At 43.9% G+C, this 15,373-nt stretch overlaps 1 protein-coding gene across 1 annotated transcript in view; it reads right to left on the bottom strand.

The window, feature by feature from the left end:
* The window catches only part of DNAI2 (dynein axonemal intermediate chain 2), a 31,449-nt gene extending 30,109 nt beyond the window's left edge, over positions 1 to 1,340 (bottom strand). The window contains exon 1 of the mRNA XM_063123185.1: positions 1,155 to 1,340. Within this exon, the coding sequence (XP_062979255.1) occupies positions 1,155 to 1,337 (183 nt within the window). The 5' untranslated portion in view covers positions 1,338 to 1,340. The remainder of the gene's footprint in view (positions 1 to 1,154) is intronic.
* Positions 1,341 to 15,373: the final 14,033 nt, after the last annotated feature.

Here is a 15,373-nt window from a genome sequence, read left to right as displayed (position 1 = left end):
TATGGTTGCCAACTCACAGACAAAAGTTCAATAGGTGGAGCTCTTTCCAGCACTTTGTCAGGATAAGCTGCATGTGTCGAATGTCTCTTTGACATTCAGCTGTTAAAGGAAGAGAAGTCCCTAATGATCACAATGGTTTCAGAATCCATTTTGGTCCAGAACAAGATGTCATGAAGTTCATGTGGATCCACTGAGAGGATCAATCCCTTGTCTTCCTTCTTCCCCCCATTTCTCCCTTATAATGTCTACAATCATAAAGCATGTGATTTGACTTCAGTACACTGCAACTTCCTTCCACCTGCTGAACTTCAAAGGTTGCTGCTCATAGGAATGGGGAAAGGCACAACATGAGAATGCCACAGCACACATTTTGTAACAGTATTTGAGTGAGGGGAGAAGACACATGGGGTTGCTGCCTTTGGCGGCAGCCATTTGATAACCGCAAAGCCTGGTTCCAGCCCACGCAACACAACGTTATTGCTCTTCCATGGACATCCCGATGTCTTCAGCTAGGGCAGAGGTGGACAATCTGTGGCTCTCCAATGCCCATCATTCCTCACCATTGGCTGTGCTAGCCAGGGCTGATAGGAGTTGTAGGCCAAACATCAGGAGGGCCACAAGCTATTATTTTATTATTGCTATTATTGAATAACTAATTTTATTAATGATTGCAAGCTACCTTGAATACCATTTTTTGCAGAAAGCTGGGGTACAAGTCAAATAAATAAATAAATAAATAAAGGGTTGCCCACCCCAGTATAGGATGTCAAGAAATCTGTATATCCATGACCATGTCAAACAGAACCTGAATGCAACTGTCCATCACAATCATGGTAATCTTGGCTGAGGTTGGAGGAAAAGTCACTCACTTCTAACCTGCATGACTTAAAAATCCAAAATATTGCCATTAATAAGAATCCCCCACCCCCATTTGAAGGATTGGGTTTTTCTGGCTCTAGCTTTAATTTGAAAAACACGTTGCTTTTAAGAACAGCCACCACAAAACCACACTGAAAAGCACAGAAATCTAGTTCCCTTGATCACGTTCTCTTCCAAGTGCCAAGGTTGGGTCTCCTTTTTCCTGCCTATCTGAATTTTGCTCCTTGGAAATCCTATCAGCCATCCATCTCTATTTCATCATCAGAGCCTCATACCTCATGTTCTGACATGTCACTGGCACACTGCACTCCAGTATCAATGGGGTCTTTTTCAATAAAATTCATGGCAAGCAACGAATTGGGTTGAATGTCCACATTGATCTCTGCCGTCCGGTCGGAAAAGCTGCATTGTCGACCAAACTCACTGCGCTTTTTCACGTAAACATAGACGATCTCCATGGTGCTCACTTCAAACGGGAGAGAAAAAGCTCACAATGTTACTTTGACCTCATTTTTTAATTGTCATTACTTTAGTGCATAATTTACACTCTACAAAGTGCCACTTGGTGAGGAAGTACGCCAGGTGTAGCAAGCCTGCTTTAAGGACCTTGTAAAGTAGTCTTGAATTAACTGAAGGGCAGATCATGAAGAGAAATCAATACATTTGAAGTGATCACCCTGTATTCATTTTTTTTAACGTTAATTGAAGTGAAACGATCACAGCACCACTCCAGGCATCTTCATCCAAGACAGCACTTCTATTATGGGGAACTCACATTTCCACAGCATTCAAACAACATTTTTGTTTTAATCACTGGGAAACTGAGTTTCTTCCTTTAGCTAGGAAATAGAAGATCTTGCCATTTCCATGGGGAATATAGTTGCATGAATGTCACAGTCACTAATTGGATAGTGACTACGCTATCACTGCTGAAGCGTGATGCAATATTCCGATCCCTGCTCTATGTTGTTGTAACCTTAAATATTTTTTAAGTACAGCGCTACTGGGGAATCATGGATTTTTATTTATTTTTTGTAGGATCTGTACAAGCCTTAAATTATTCTTGAGCCTGACAGACACCAATGTGAAGGAAACGAGGCAGAGCAGCAGTAGCCAAAGCAACTGCAACCTCTAATATTCCTGATGACGTTTTCTTTCGCAATTAGGTAATCATGGTAGAAAGCAGCTGAAAAGGAATAAGGCTTCTCGGTGCTGGAGGAAGGCAGTTGATGGCAGTACAAGCCTTGGGGAAGAATACAGGGACACAGTGGCTGCGTTAACACTTCAGTCAATGGTGGGTGGAGTGGTCAACTCACAGTTGAGTATTTTGCGGGTATTCCCCACACAACATGTTCCTACACAACTGTGGTTGGCTGGGGCTGGCGTTGAGTGGATTAATAGTTAACCTGGCATTTGACTGACACAGCCCCTGCCCCTCTCCCCTCCCTCAGTCCTCCCAGTGCTATCCCAGCAGCCTCTGCGAGTTGTGCCGGCTGTAGCAGAACGGCCGGCATGGTTTTGGACACTCTTGCCCAGGAACTCTGTAGTCAGCCGAAAAAGTCAACTCAACAAATCGAAAACTCCACTGGCTCAGTTCGGATAATACAATAACCACCACTTGTGCGACTAGTCAACTCTGCAGCCGGTTGTGTTTCTCCAGTTGTTGTTTTGACGAAAAAGTCAACCGTGAAGTGTTTTTTGCCTGACAGGTGACACAAATACCAACCATTGACTGATCAACTCATAGTTGACGACTAAAAGCACCGAGCAGAGCCAGAGAGAGGGTGGTTGAAGGAAAGGGGGAGCAAGGAGTAGGTGAAATACAGGAACCAGAGGGAAGTGTAAGTGGAAGAGACAGGAGATTAAGGAAAAGTTTTGGGGACTAGAGACTTGGCAGCCAAGTGAGTATAGGACTGTCAGATCTCAGCCTAGAGGTGGCTCCTGTGCTAAAGCAGCCTCCCAACTTGGTACCCTCCTGATGTGTTGAACTGCAAGTCCCATAATTCCCAGTCAGCATGGCCAACGCTGTCAGAATGGATAACTCTGCCAGTTATGGCTGCATTCATCACCACCTTGTGATCCGGCAATTCTAACTGTGTAGTGAGGGCCAGGAGGTAGTGGAATAGGGCTGGCTGCCAAACTGAAAGAAACAAAAGTGAGGGGGAGGGAGAGAGATGCAGTTCTAAACATATTTATCTAATATGTGGAAATAAAATATAGCCCTTTTAAAAAGAGATGGCCTGCAACAAAATTTGATGTCCTGGAGGAGGATTGAAAGTAGAGGTGGAGAAGGCATGTGTGATATAAAATAGGAAAAATAGTTGAAAAGGAGGTTGGTGGGGGGCGTGATTAAGAATGTAGGTAGTTATATTGCATCTCCTTGTTGTAATCAAAGTGACTTCCATGATGCATCAAATTAAAAGTCCATCTAAGTCCAGAAGGGCATGAAGGCAATAGCCCTGCTCTGTTTTCATTACCAGCATTTGGTATCTAAAGGTACACTGTCTCTGCAGAAGCCAGAGGCTCCATTCAGCTCTCATGGCTAATATAGGGTGACCATACGGAAAGGAAGACAGGGCTTCTGTACCTTTAGCAGTTGTGTTGAAAAGAGGATTTCAGCAGGTGCCATTTGTATCTATGCAGCACCTGGTGAAATTCCCTCTTCCTCACCACAGTTAAAGCTGCAGGAGCCCTGCCCTCTTTTGTATCTGGTCACTCTAGTATAGCTCCTGCGGCTTGAACTGTGGTGATGAAGAGGGCATTTCATCAGGTGCTGCATGCATACAAATGACACTTGTTGAAATCCCCTCTTCAATAGAATGAGAGAAAATGAAGGTGAAAGGAAGTTATTCGTGGAGGCTGGCAGGCTTAATTTGAGCCAAGGCTCACCTGGGATGAATTTTACCTTTCAGCGCCAAAGCTTAACCTTGGCATATATTAAGAGTAAACGACAGAGCGCCCTTGAGCATGTGCAGGCAGCGTCTCTGTCCCGTTCCTCGTCATACCTGAGCCCCAGCACCTCTCTGCTTAGAAACTGAGCTCGGGAGGGAAGGAAGGAGATGATGATGATGGCTGATGGAGCCGGGTTTCACGAGCGGCCTCGCGCATGCAGGGGGAGGGAACGGGGGTCTGTACCATTCCGCGGTGGGAGGTGTTCTAGACGCCCTCAATCTCGCGTCCCCCCCGTCCCCCGCGCCTCCTTACCCTGCTCTTCTCCCAGTCAAGCAGATGACGCCGATTGGAGTAGCGTTTACTCGTCTCCTAGCAACCGCCGCGGGAGTCACGTGCCGGGCGGGGCTAAAGGAGAAAGTGGTGGAGAGAATCCCCTTTCCTAGAAGGGAGGATAAACCATTTGTGAAACCTCGCCGGGGGAGGGAGACAGGAAACCGCCTGCCTGCCCCCAATGTGGTCCTCCCTATTTTAAGGAGAAGAGGGGCGGGCGAAGAAACTTTCATAGAGAATGGGGGCGGTCTTCAGGGGTTAATTGGAGGGGTCTCTTTAGAGCTCATTTGAGGAAGGAACCTAGAGGTGCAGAAATTGTGCCTCTGAGTATGTGTAGAGTGCATTATGCTGTATCATTTTCTCCGTAGCCCATCCTCATGCATCCGGGATTATAGAGAGCATTCCCCAGTCAGACAAAAGCAACAGATGTATTGCATCCTAAACTTTCGTGGGCTAGCGGCTATTTCATTAAATATATGCAGTGTAATCTTCTGGAGGTAGGTCTAACATGCACGCACAGAGATATAGAAGAAAAAATGGGGTCCATCGGCAATGCAAGGAGGAAAGTATATTTTTAATGTCGAAATTGTATTCTATTTTAAAATAAAGTTAAAAAAGGCAATAAAAAGAACATCTATAATAATAAATCAAGATCACTAAAGAAAGAAATTCACTAATTATAATTCTTAATCTATAAGCAATTTTTATGGAACATCTGCGTTAAAATGGCCTAAGGTGCAGCTCAATACCTAATGAATAAAAATGCAATTTATAAAGTATAATTCTCTGCAAACTTTAAGGTAAACAAAGTGACCATTTGCCACAGCAGTAATTGGTGATAACGTAACCATCCTAGCTTTGTAATGTTAATTAACAGCTGTAATGGAACAGGAAACCCTTGTCTCAATTCAAGCCTAAACAAACCCTGCTAATCATGAAGCCTGATTATCTCAATCTCAGGCACTCTCTGGCTGAGTTTGGACGGCATGCTAATCACACAGCTCATAGTTAAATTATGGAACTCACTACCACAAGATGTAGTGATGGCCACCAATTTGGGTGGCTGTAAAAGGGGGTTGGATAAATTCCGGAAGGCGAAGGCTATCAATGGCTACTTGCCTTGATGGTTATGTGCTTTCTCCAGTATTCGAGGCAGTAAGACTGTGTGCACCAGTTGCTGGGGAACATGGGTGGGCCCTGCTTGTTCATCCCTGGTCTATGGCTGGTTGGCCACTGTGTGAACAGAGTGCTGGACTAGATGGACCCTTGGTCTGATCCAGCATGGTGCTTCTTATGTTCTTAACAGTTGTTTCCCATTATGTTCCTATTACCCCACCCTCCCAGTTGATTAGCCTGTCATGCGAACTCAGCCTCTGTCTTTTACTCTTCATATATGCCTTTGAAATTCCTTTGCTGGAGAATAGCAGTCAGCAGTGGAGCATCCTCGGGGATGCATTTGCTCTCCCATTGGTCTCTGAATGACACCATTACCAATGTCAGACCTATTATGCCCATTTATTCTTTTGCCTGGGGACTGTTGTTATTTATTATTATTTATTTATATAGCACCATCAGTGCACATAGTGCTGTACATAGTAAAACAATAAAACAGCAACACCCTGCCAAATAGACTTACATTCTAATAAAATCATAATAAAACAATAAGGGAATGCACCAAACAGGCACAGGGGACAATAAAACTAACAGTGTAAAAGTAAGATCAAGTCAAGTTCTAAAGGCTTTAGAAAAAAGAAAAGTTTTCAACAGATCTTTAAAAACTGTAATTGAACTCGTGGTCTGCAAATGCTCTGGACTGACCTGTTTGTCCTACATAGTGGAAGGGCATTGCTGGGAGGTGATATAATGTTGGAAGATGAACAGGTGAGCAAATGAATCCTTTGATGTTGTGGCCGATGGCATTAGGTCCTATAATAGCATTGGTTGAGTGGATGTGGGGACAGAGCTGGCACCTGAATTTGTTGCAGATCCTCTGTCTCTCTTGTGTGACCTGTAGTTGCTGGCAGGTTATGTGCAAGCAATGGTTGGCCGACCACCTAAGACCTATGAGAGGGAAGTATCATTGTCCAGGATGGGTTGTAGATTTAGGTGGGAGCTTGTGGGTGATCAGTTGTGTTCTGTCCTGAGACAGAACCAGAGAGTGGAAATTGCAAGGAAGCAGATTTCAGCTGAACCTTAGGAGAAACATCCTAAATGTTGGAATAGACAGTCTTGGTAGGTGGTGGGTCTTCCTTTGCTGGAGGCATTTTAACAGAGGCTGGAGGGCCACCTCTCAGGGGGGCAGTAGTTGCGTCCTTCATTGTACAGCTGGCATTGAATAGGTTGGGTTAGATCACATATGGGTGACTTGTGGGCCACATGTAGCCCTTGGCCCCAGGATGCCCTGCCTACTTTCGCTCACTGTCCATGTGATCAGCATTCAGAAGCTGGGCGGCAAGGAACTAAGCAGGCGCCACTCATGGAAGGGACTGTAGCTCAGTGAAAGAGCACATACTTTGCATGCAGAAATCCAGGGACAAATGCCTGCAGTGGGCTCTCCTACACTGGAGGCATTCAAGAGGCAGCTGGACAGCCATCTGTCAAGTATGCTTTAAGATAGATTCCTGCATTGAACAGGGGTTTGGACTCGATGGCCGTATAGGCCCCTTCCAACTCTACTATCCTATGATTCTATGATCCCTGAAATTGCCAGTTTAAAAAGGATCAGGAAGCAGGTGAAAGGAAAGACTTTTGCCGGAGACCCTGGTCATCTGCTGGCAGTCAGGGTAGACGATATAGGGTTAGGAAGTTGCTTTGTGCCTTATAGCAGATCAGATAAAGGGCTTTGAAATTGTTGTGACCAGATTGTCTGATGGTGCTATTACATTTTAGAGGGCTGTGATGCTCTAAAATAAAGGGCATCTGGCAGTTCTGAAAGCAGGTTAGAGGGGATGCTATCATGATTCTGAGCATTAGCAACAGATATACAAAACTACACAGCCTCCCTTCCTCTCCAATTGGTCCTAGTGCTGTTGTCTATCTCTCTGTGACATAGAAACATAGAATAGTAGAGTGGAGGAAGCATTTAAGGCCTGCTCAGTGCAAGAATCCACCTTAAAGCATACCTGACAGATTGTTGTCCAGCTGCTTTTTGAATGACTCTAGCCCATGACCTCCCCTAGGTAATTAGTTCCATTGTCGTACTGCTCTAACAAGAAGTTTTTTTCTGATGTCCAGCTGGAATCTGGTTTCCTGTAACTTGAGCCTATTCCTCTGTGTCCTGCACTCTGGGATGATGAAGAAGAAGAAGAGATCCTGGCCCTCCTCTGTGTGACAACCTTTCAAGTATTTGAAGGGTGCTATCATGTCTCCCCTCAGCCTTCTCTTTTCCAGGCTAAACATGCCCAGTTCTTTCAGTCTTCCCTCATAGGGCATTGTTTCCAGACCCCTGATCATCCTCGTTGCCCTCCTCTGAACACGCTGCATCCATGTTTCTCGCCTGCCCAAGGGCCTCTACTTCCCTTGCTCGGCTTCATCCATTCTCTTCTGCTGCCCCTTACGCCTGGAACGCTCTTCTAGAACATTTGAGAACTACAAGTTCAACCGCAGCTTTTAAAGCTCAACTAAAAACTTTTCTTTTTCCTAAAGCTTTTAAAACTTGATGTTGTGCAGACTTCTACTGTTACTTTCTACTGTTAGTTTTACCCTACCCTGTGCCTGCTTACCCTACCCTGTACCTGTTTGCATTCTCTTCCCCTCATTGTTTTACTATGATTTTATTAGATTGTAAGCCTATGCGGCAGGGTCTTGCTATTTACTGTTTTACTCTGTACAGCACCATGTACACTGATGGTGCTATATAAATTAATAATAATAATAATAATAATAATAATAATAATGGTGCCCAGAACTGGACGCAATACTCAAGATGAGGCCTAACCAGTGCCGAATAGAAGGGAAGCAGTACTTTGCGCGATTTGGAAGCTATACTTCTATCAATGCATCCCAAAATAGCATTTTCTTTCTTTTTTCTTTTTTTTTTTGCAGCCTCATCACACTGTTGGCTCATATTCAGCTTGTGATCTACAACAATTCCAAGATCCTTGTCATTTGTAGTATTGCTGAGCCAAGTGCTGGAGCAATGTGTATTGTGATCATTCTGTGACTAAAAGGAACCTTTTCCTGCTATGAAAGGGAGTGTTAAGCAGGAACATGAACCACATGATTGGGGGGGAATCTGCAGCATTAATTGGAATGGCTACATGTCCATGGGTAAGGAAACCGTCCTGGTTAGGGGCAAAAACTACTGTAAAGATAGCACTGTCCCTATGAGTGCATCCCCTCTATTCACTGCTAAAAGAGTTCCCAATCCAGGGCTTATTAGGAACATAAGAAGAGCCCTGCTGGATCAGACCAAAAAAACTCCCTAGTCCAACATCCTGTTTCCCACAGTGGCCAACCAGATGCCCTTGAGAAGTAGGGTCCAGAGGGAAGTGCTCACAAATCATGTGAAGCAGCCATTCAGTAAAATGTAATGTGATATGTCTCAGATGAAGTCATCTTCTAAAAATGGGTCTTACAATATGAAAGGCTATAAAGGAGCTGCTCTCTCACCCACCCGCAGAATCTGTGATTGACTCAGTAGCTACATGTACCACTCATGGAGTTAAGTGTCATTGCTTTTAAAACTTATTTATTTATTACATTTATATCCCAGCAAGGAACTCAAGGTCCCCCTCCTCTCCATCTTATCCTCACAACCACCCTGGGAGGTAGGTTAGGCTGAGAGTCAGCGACCAGCTGAAAGTCACCCAGTGAGCTTCACAGCCAAGTGGGGGACTTGAACTTGGATCTCCCGAGTCACAGTCCAGCATTCTAACTACTGAACCACTCTGGCTCTCAGCCCAAGACATTTTGCTGCCTGAGGCAAAAGGGCAAGATGGCAGCCCCAACCATTTCATGTACAAAAGCCAACTGGACTGGTAGCTGAATTTTATTTCAACACCAGTGACAAGACAGCATTCTCTATTGCACCCGAGGGCAGCAGGCTACATGAAACACAGATGGGAATGGCTCAGGAGGAACAAGGGGTGGGGGCTGCTCCCACTGCTCCCTGCACACCACCCAGGATCTGCTGCCTAAGGCAGATGCCTCACTCTGCCTAATGGTAGGGCCGGCCCTGTGCCTGAGCTAGAAATTCACAGGCTCTTTGGGCGCTTCCACATGAGGCTTCATTTACATACCTTCGCTCTGCTTCCTTTATGGAATGTTATTTCAGGGGTTTGGACATTGCTGTCTTTCAGTTGTCACCCTCCCACGTTTTCCCACCACTTCTGTCTTTTTCCTCACCACATAAAATCTGTTAAGGAAAAATAGAATGAACAGCTGTACAATGGCTTCCAGTAGGTAGTGCTAGGAGCTTTCTGTCTGGAATCACTCATTGGGCCTGTTCAGACAACACGCTAAGCCATGGTTTGGCCACTAACCCTTTTGCAGCAAATAGTTAATGAGTGTGTTTAAACCATGGTTATGTAGCCACCATTATTAGGAGTGGTTCACATGACACAGTAAATCATAATGTTTAGCTCGAAGTGCTTAACCACCATGGCTTCACGTGTTGTTTGAACAGGGTCTTGAAAGATAGTAAAGCACAAATGAAACATAATCCTCTCTCTAAAAGGGACTTTTGATTGAAGAGAGCAGCTTTTGAGATCAGGCCTCAGAGGGGAATGGATCTCATCCCAACACAGCTGTTTCTCACAAGCACACAACATGCGTTCAGAAAAAATAAGACAGAAAGACTGTTCTTTTTTAGGATGTTGTTAGTGATTAATTACTGCACCGAATGACCCAACAGCCGTGCGCTGCCAACATGCATAAGCACCGCCATTCACTATCAAAACAGTTATCTACCAGTGGCCTATTTCCAGATACTGCCGCAAGCAGCATGGGAGAAGAGAACGCATAATAAAGGCTCAGTGTGAAAATGTGCCGTTTCCTGGAAGCCATTCAGAAAAAAATGAATGAGTCACTAGAAACACACACAGACAGAGGATTAGGATATGGAAATTCACTTTTCCATTCAAAATACAATTTTATTGGGATTTAAAGTGTTATAACTGCATATGGAAAAATGTAGTGCAGTTAACCTGCGGAATTTGCTACTGTGAGATGTAGCAACGGCCACCAACTTTAAAAGGGGATTAGACAAATAGGGGAGAAGGCTACCAGTGGCTATGAGTTCTTATGGCTGTATATTACCTCCAGTATCAGAGGCAGTACACCTGTCAGTATCAGTTGCTGCAGAACATGATTGAGAAGGTGCTATTGCTCTCATGTTCTGCTTGTGGGCTTCCCAGGGGGCCACTGAGGCAACAGAATGCTGGACAGGGAAAGCCTTTAGTTTGATCTGACCCTGCTGCTCCCACTCCTTTTGGCCCTCAAAGGTGTTGTTTGCAGTAAACAACACTTTTTGGGGCAAAGAGCAGGAGGGGCATTTTTGGCAGGAAACTGCTGCAGGGCCCTGGTCTAGGTGGGGTGCATGTTCCTGACTGGGGCACTGTTCCTGCTCTTTGTTCAAAATAGAACCAGCCAGAGTGCTTTTTTATTTTTTAAAGCAGATATAATACACCGTAGTTTGGCCATGAGTGCGGGAATGAAGGCCCACATCCCGGCACAAACGCAGTGAGGTGGAGCTGTGTCACTTATTCATGACATTGCTAGCACTATCAAATCAGTACCTTGCACAATCACATTTCCAAGTCACAATGGGCCCTGTATCTGAGGAAAGAATTACACTCCCCCAGCAACAATCAAAGTGGTGTGAATACAGGAAAAATGAAATAACCCTAAGGGCGCAATCCCATACATATTTAGGCAAAGGGGGAAAATGTTTTAGAGCTTCCAATGCTGGGAACTGCAGGGCTTTTTTCTGTCTAATCATGCATAAAATTGCAGCCTAAATTTACTTGAAAGAAAGTAATCCCACGCAGTGGTAATTATCTCGAAGAATCCCCCCAAAACCTGCAAAAATAGCATTGCATGGTTGGAGTAGTTTCAAAAGGTAACAGAGATGTAGCATGAGTCAGCTTTTACAACTAAATTGTAATTTGTCTCCTGGTTTTACTACGATCTCTCTCTCTCCCCCCCCTTCCCCCTCGCCTCCAACAAGCTGAACTTCTCAGGCATTTAAAACACACACAAATAATTTGGCTTCAGCAGCAGTTTGAACTATGCAAGACCAGTCAGTGGCTTTAGATTTACTGATGTTTAATGCTCTTTAAATCTCTTGTGATTAACATTTGTAATGCTTTATGCCCCGGCTGTGAGCTCAGAGCCAAGAGCCAATGAAAATGCAGATGAATTGCTATGATGTAGTGTCATGGATGGTGGTATATAGGTTACATACACATTGTGTGTGACTTGCCCATTTAATGCAAGGACAGCTTTTGCAGTTAGGTGGCACTCGTCTCTAAATCTAAGAGGCAAACCTCTGAATCTTTTCAAGTCCCTACCCTAGCATTTCCCAGTTATCTGAAGACAGCAGCTAGGCATTGGGATTGCCACTTTTATTTAAGCTGAATGCTTTGCCCTAAAACGCTAGGGTGGGTCTTTCTCTGTGTGTGCACAACTATTTAATCTCCAATAGTTTTTGGACATTAAATATACAAAAACATTTACATACCTTTTTGTTTTTTTTATTTTACAAGTAACAGTCATGGATGCGCCTTGATCAGGACTGGGACCACAGGAAGCTTTATAAATAAATAAATTAATAACCCTCCCCCCCCCCCAAAGTCCTAGACACTAGGAGCATTTCTGTTCACCTGCAAATTCAAATGTACCTGGTGGTCCCTAGAACTATTAAGCAGCTACACATTTGGTCACAATGTACACTATTTCAATTTGCCATGTTATTGTTTAACAGTAAATCATTGCAATAATTTGTCCATTAGTTTGCCCAAGAACCAAAAATCCGCAATGCACTCCAGTAACAATTTCAAGCATCCTACCACAGGGACCATACTATGAATTTAAGAAGAAATATGAACCGTACCTATTTTTCAGGAAGGATTCCTTCAAGTGAAACTGAAGACCTGTGGAGAAGAGGTGACTGCTAATGCCATAGGATAGCTTCTAACACCTGAACAATTAGGGCCAGGATCTACAGGGCTGTATGAGCCTTCTGGAGCCTTCTCTCCTTTACGGCGGAGGAAAGAAGTCAGCAAAATGTACATTCAAAGCTATCCTTCCAGAACCAAGTTCGCAGTGAGCTATTGATTTGTAAGTGATTCCTCTAATCAGTGAGTATTATGTTCTTTGCCTATCCAAATTGTCATCTTAGCCAAGCCAATAAATGCTTCAACACACTTTAGTTTTTACAACTGATACACAGAATGGACCGGGTTGCTGCAGTCATACCCAGAGTAGACCCACTGAAATCAATGGGACTTACATTAATGATGACTAATGTTAAGTCCCATTTATTATCAGTGGGTCTATTCCAGTGTGGGACAATGACCCACAACTCCGGTTCAGGGGCCAAATCTGGGCCTTTGGGGTCCCAGTCCAGCCCTTGAAGGTTCTCCAGGCAGCCATGCCTCCTCCCCTGGCCCTGCCCCCTTTCCCATGACTACCAATCATTTGATGGTTTTTTTTTTTTTGGCTTTGGGGCTGTTTTGTTTCCCCATTCTAAAAGGTGAAAATGCCTCCCCTAATGCTTTGTGACTGGCAGTAAGAGCTTGAAGCTAAAACATGTTGTGGTTTTTTGGCTTCACCTCTTTTTCCTTCTGTTCCATCGAGCACTGGAATGCAGGCCCTGAGAGCTTCTCCAAAATGGGATTTGGCTCTTGGGCTGAAAGAAGTTCCCCATCCCTGATCTACTCGAAGCATGACCAAATCTGGATCCAACCTGCCATTTATAAGAGTGGTGGTGAGTTTTTATCAAAGCCAGGCAACTGGATTGAGAAGGTTAAGTGAAGTTTGCCATCTCGCCTCTCGAATTAAAGCCAAGGAAATATTAGAATGGTTCTCTTTTTAATTTTTAATTTATTTATTATACCATAGGTTTATGTAAAGTCTGCTTAAGATCACTGTTTTCAGCAAGCTTAAATGTGCTGAACGTTTGAGTTGGATTGTGTGGCCTTTTTTTTTTAACTTGAGCAGGACTACCTTTGGCTTCAACAGCCAATGTGAAAGCACAACCTTTTCACCAACTTGTGCTGCCCATCCCACTTTGGTTTGCCGATTGCTCACTGACAAGACTTCCAAAATTCATTGGAGTGTTCGAAGCCAGGCTCTTGATTAGTCTTCATACATACCTATCAGGAGAACCTCAAACGTACAGCAGAATTTAAATGCCACTCCATTTGAAAGGGAGACAATGAAAAACTTTTTTTTTTTAAAAAAAAAGTCAAACATAAAAGATTACACTAAAAATTAAAACCCATTTAAACAGCAACAAATAACACACAACAGCCTCCAATCTATTGGCGTAACCTCAACCACCACAAGCCAGCCTACCCTGAAAATATCTTAAAACATTTCTGAAATATATTTAGGCTTGTCTCTGTGCGGAAGACTTGCCTGAGGCTACCCCAAGCTCTTCAAAATGTAATACACAGATGGTTGCTAAGAGAGCTTCCCATCTACCTTGGAAGATATTAGTTGCTTAGGGCAGGAGAGGGTCAATCCGATACATTTTGAACTCAAGTATTTCAGAGCTTGGTAGGTCAAGTCACAGTCAGGTAGTGGTTAGAGCAGGGGTGCAGAACCTCAGGTCCAGGGGCCAAATATGGACCTCCAGGCGCCCAACTCCCCAGAGCCCTCCCTTTCCCCTGACTGCCAATAATTTGGTGGTTTCCTTGCTTTTGTTCATCCCCCCCCCCAAAAAAAACACACACACACATTCTAACAGGTTCAAATGCCTCTCTTAAGGCTTAGGGATCCTTCACACAGAGCATATGTAGTGCGATCAGGATGTAACTCATTGAAGTTTGTGGGTCCTTTTCATGACGTCACCCTCCCGGTGCCTCTCCCACCATTTTCTGAATTTATTCCACCATGATTTAACTTGCCAAAAATGCAATAACAAATATACACTGCTATCAGAGGTGGGGTATTTCTGGGATCGTACAATATTGCATTGCCATCTGCTGGCTGTATAAATGGAACATACAGAATTTCCCCACAAAGGAAGCAGACAAAAAAAGTGGTGTGTGTGTGTGTGTTACATAATCCTGGAAATACTCTGCAAGAAGAAAGCAGGATTTTTGCTTTAAAGCAGAGAAGCCCTTAGTTACTGGTAGTTAGATCTTGAAGCTAAAATATACTGGTATTTTGGCCCCAACCACCACAGGAATGTGGCCGCTAAGAGCTTCTCTAAAATGGGATTTGGCCTTGAGGCTGAGAGGTTCTGCACCCTTGAGTTAGAAGTTTGGACCAGGGCTGGAGAGACCTGGGTTCAAATCTCTATTCAGCCCTGAAAGTGACTGGATGAGCTTGAGCAGCCATTAGCTCTTGGCTTAATCTACCTCACAGAATTCTTGGGAGGATAATATGTGAATGTGGGCAGGGAGAGTAAACGAAAGGAGAACCATGCACACTGCCTCAAGCTCTTGGAAGAAATGACAAGATTTTTTTTTAAAAAAAATTGTCACAAAAATAAATACAATCAACATCCCAGGTTGCACTTGTGAGACTTGGGGCACATGCTAAAACCATGGTGCAATATCCTCTTGCTGACTCAGCCCTGTAAGACCACTAGCCATTGTATTCTCTATCAGCTGATGCTTCTGGGATAGTCCTCACAGGCCACGCTATGTAGAGCAAAATTGCAATAGTCAAGCCTCAGTATTATAAAGGCATGAATGGCAGTCACCAAATCTGTCACAGATACCACCAGAAGATATATTCTACTGGTTGCAGAGTGATTTGGAATGGAGAATCTAGCAATCTGTACTCTCACAAACTCTCCTTGTACTTCCCTGTGACCTTGAATAAAATCTCTCTTAAAGACTGTGTCAGTTTAAGAACGTTGCTCATAAATGGAAAGTAATAATCTGCTTGTGCTTGTTCAGTGATACAAAAGGGTTTGGGATTTAGCCTTGATGGACATTGACTGAACAAGTTCAGGCGTCTGATGGTTAAATACAATCGGACTCATTTAGTGACAGACGGTTTATATTTCTTACATATAAACACAGCAATTTTTCAGTGCAGCTTTTCTCAAGTCAACACAGATATTTTTGGAATGGCTTGATTACTGTACAAATGT

The sequence above is a fragment of the Elgaria multicarinata genome, chromosome 3 (genome assembly GCF_023053635.1).
Source record: "Elgaria multicarinata webbii isolate HBS135686 ecotype San Diego chromosome 3, rElgMul1.1.pri, whole genome shotgun sequence".
NCBI lineage: Eukaryota > Metazoa > Chordata > Lepidosauria > Squamata > Anguidae > Elgaria > Elgaria multicarinata.
Note: the sequence above shows the minus strand (reverse complement) of the source record. Positions and strands in the feature narration are given on the sequence as shown.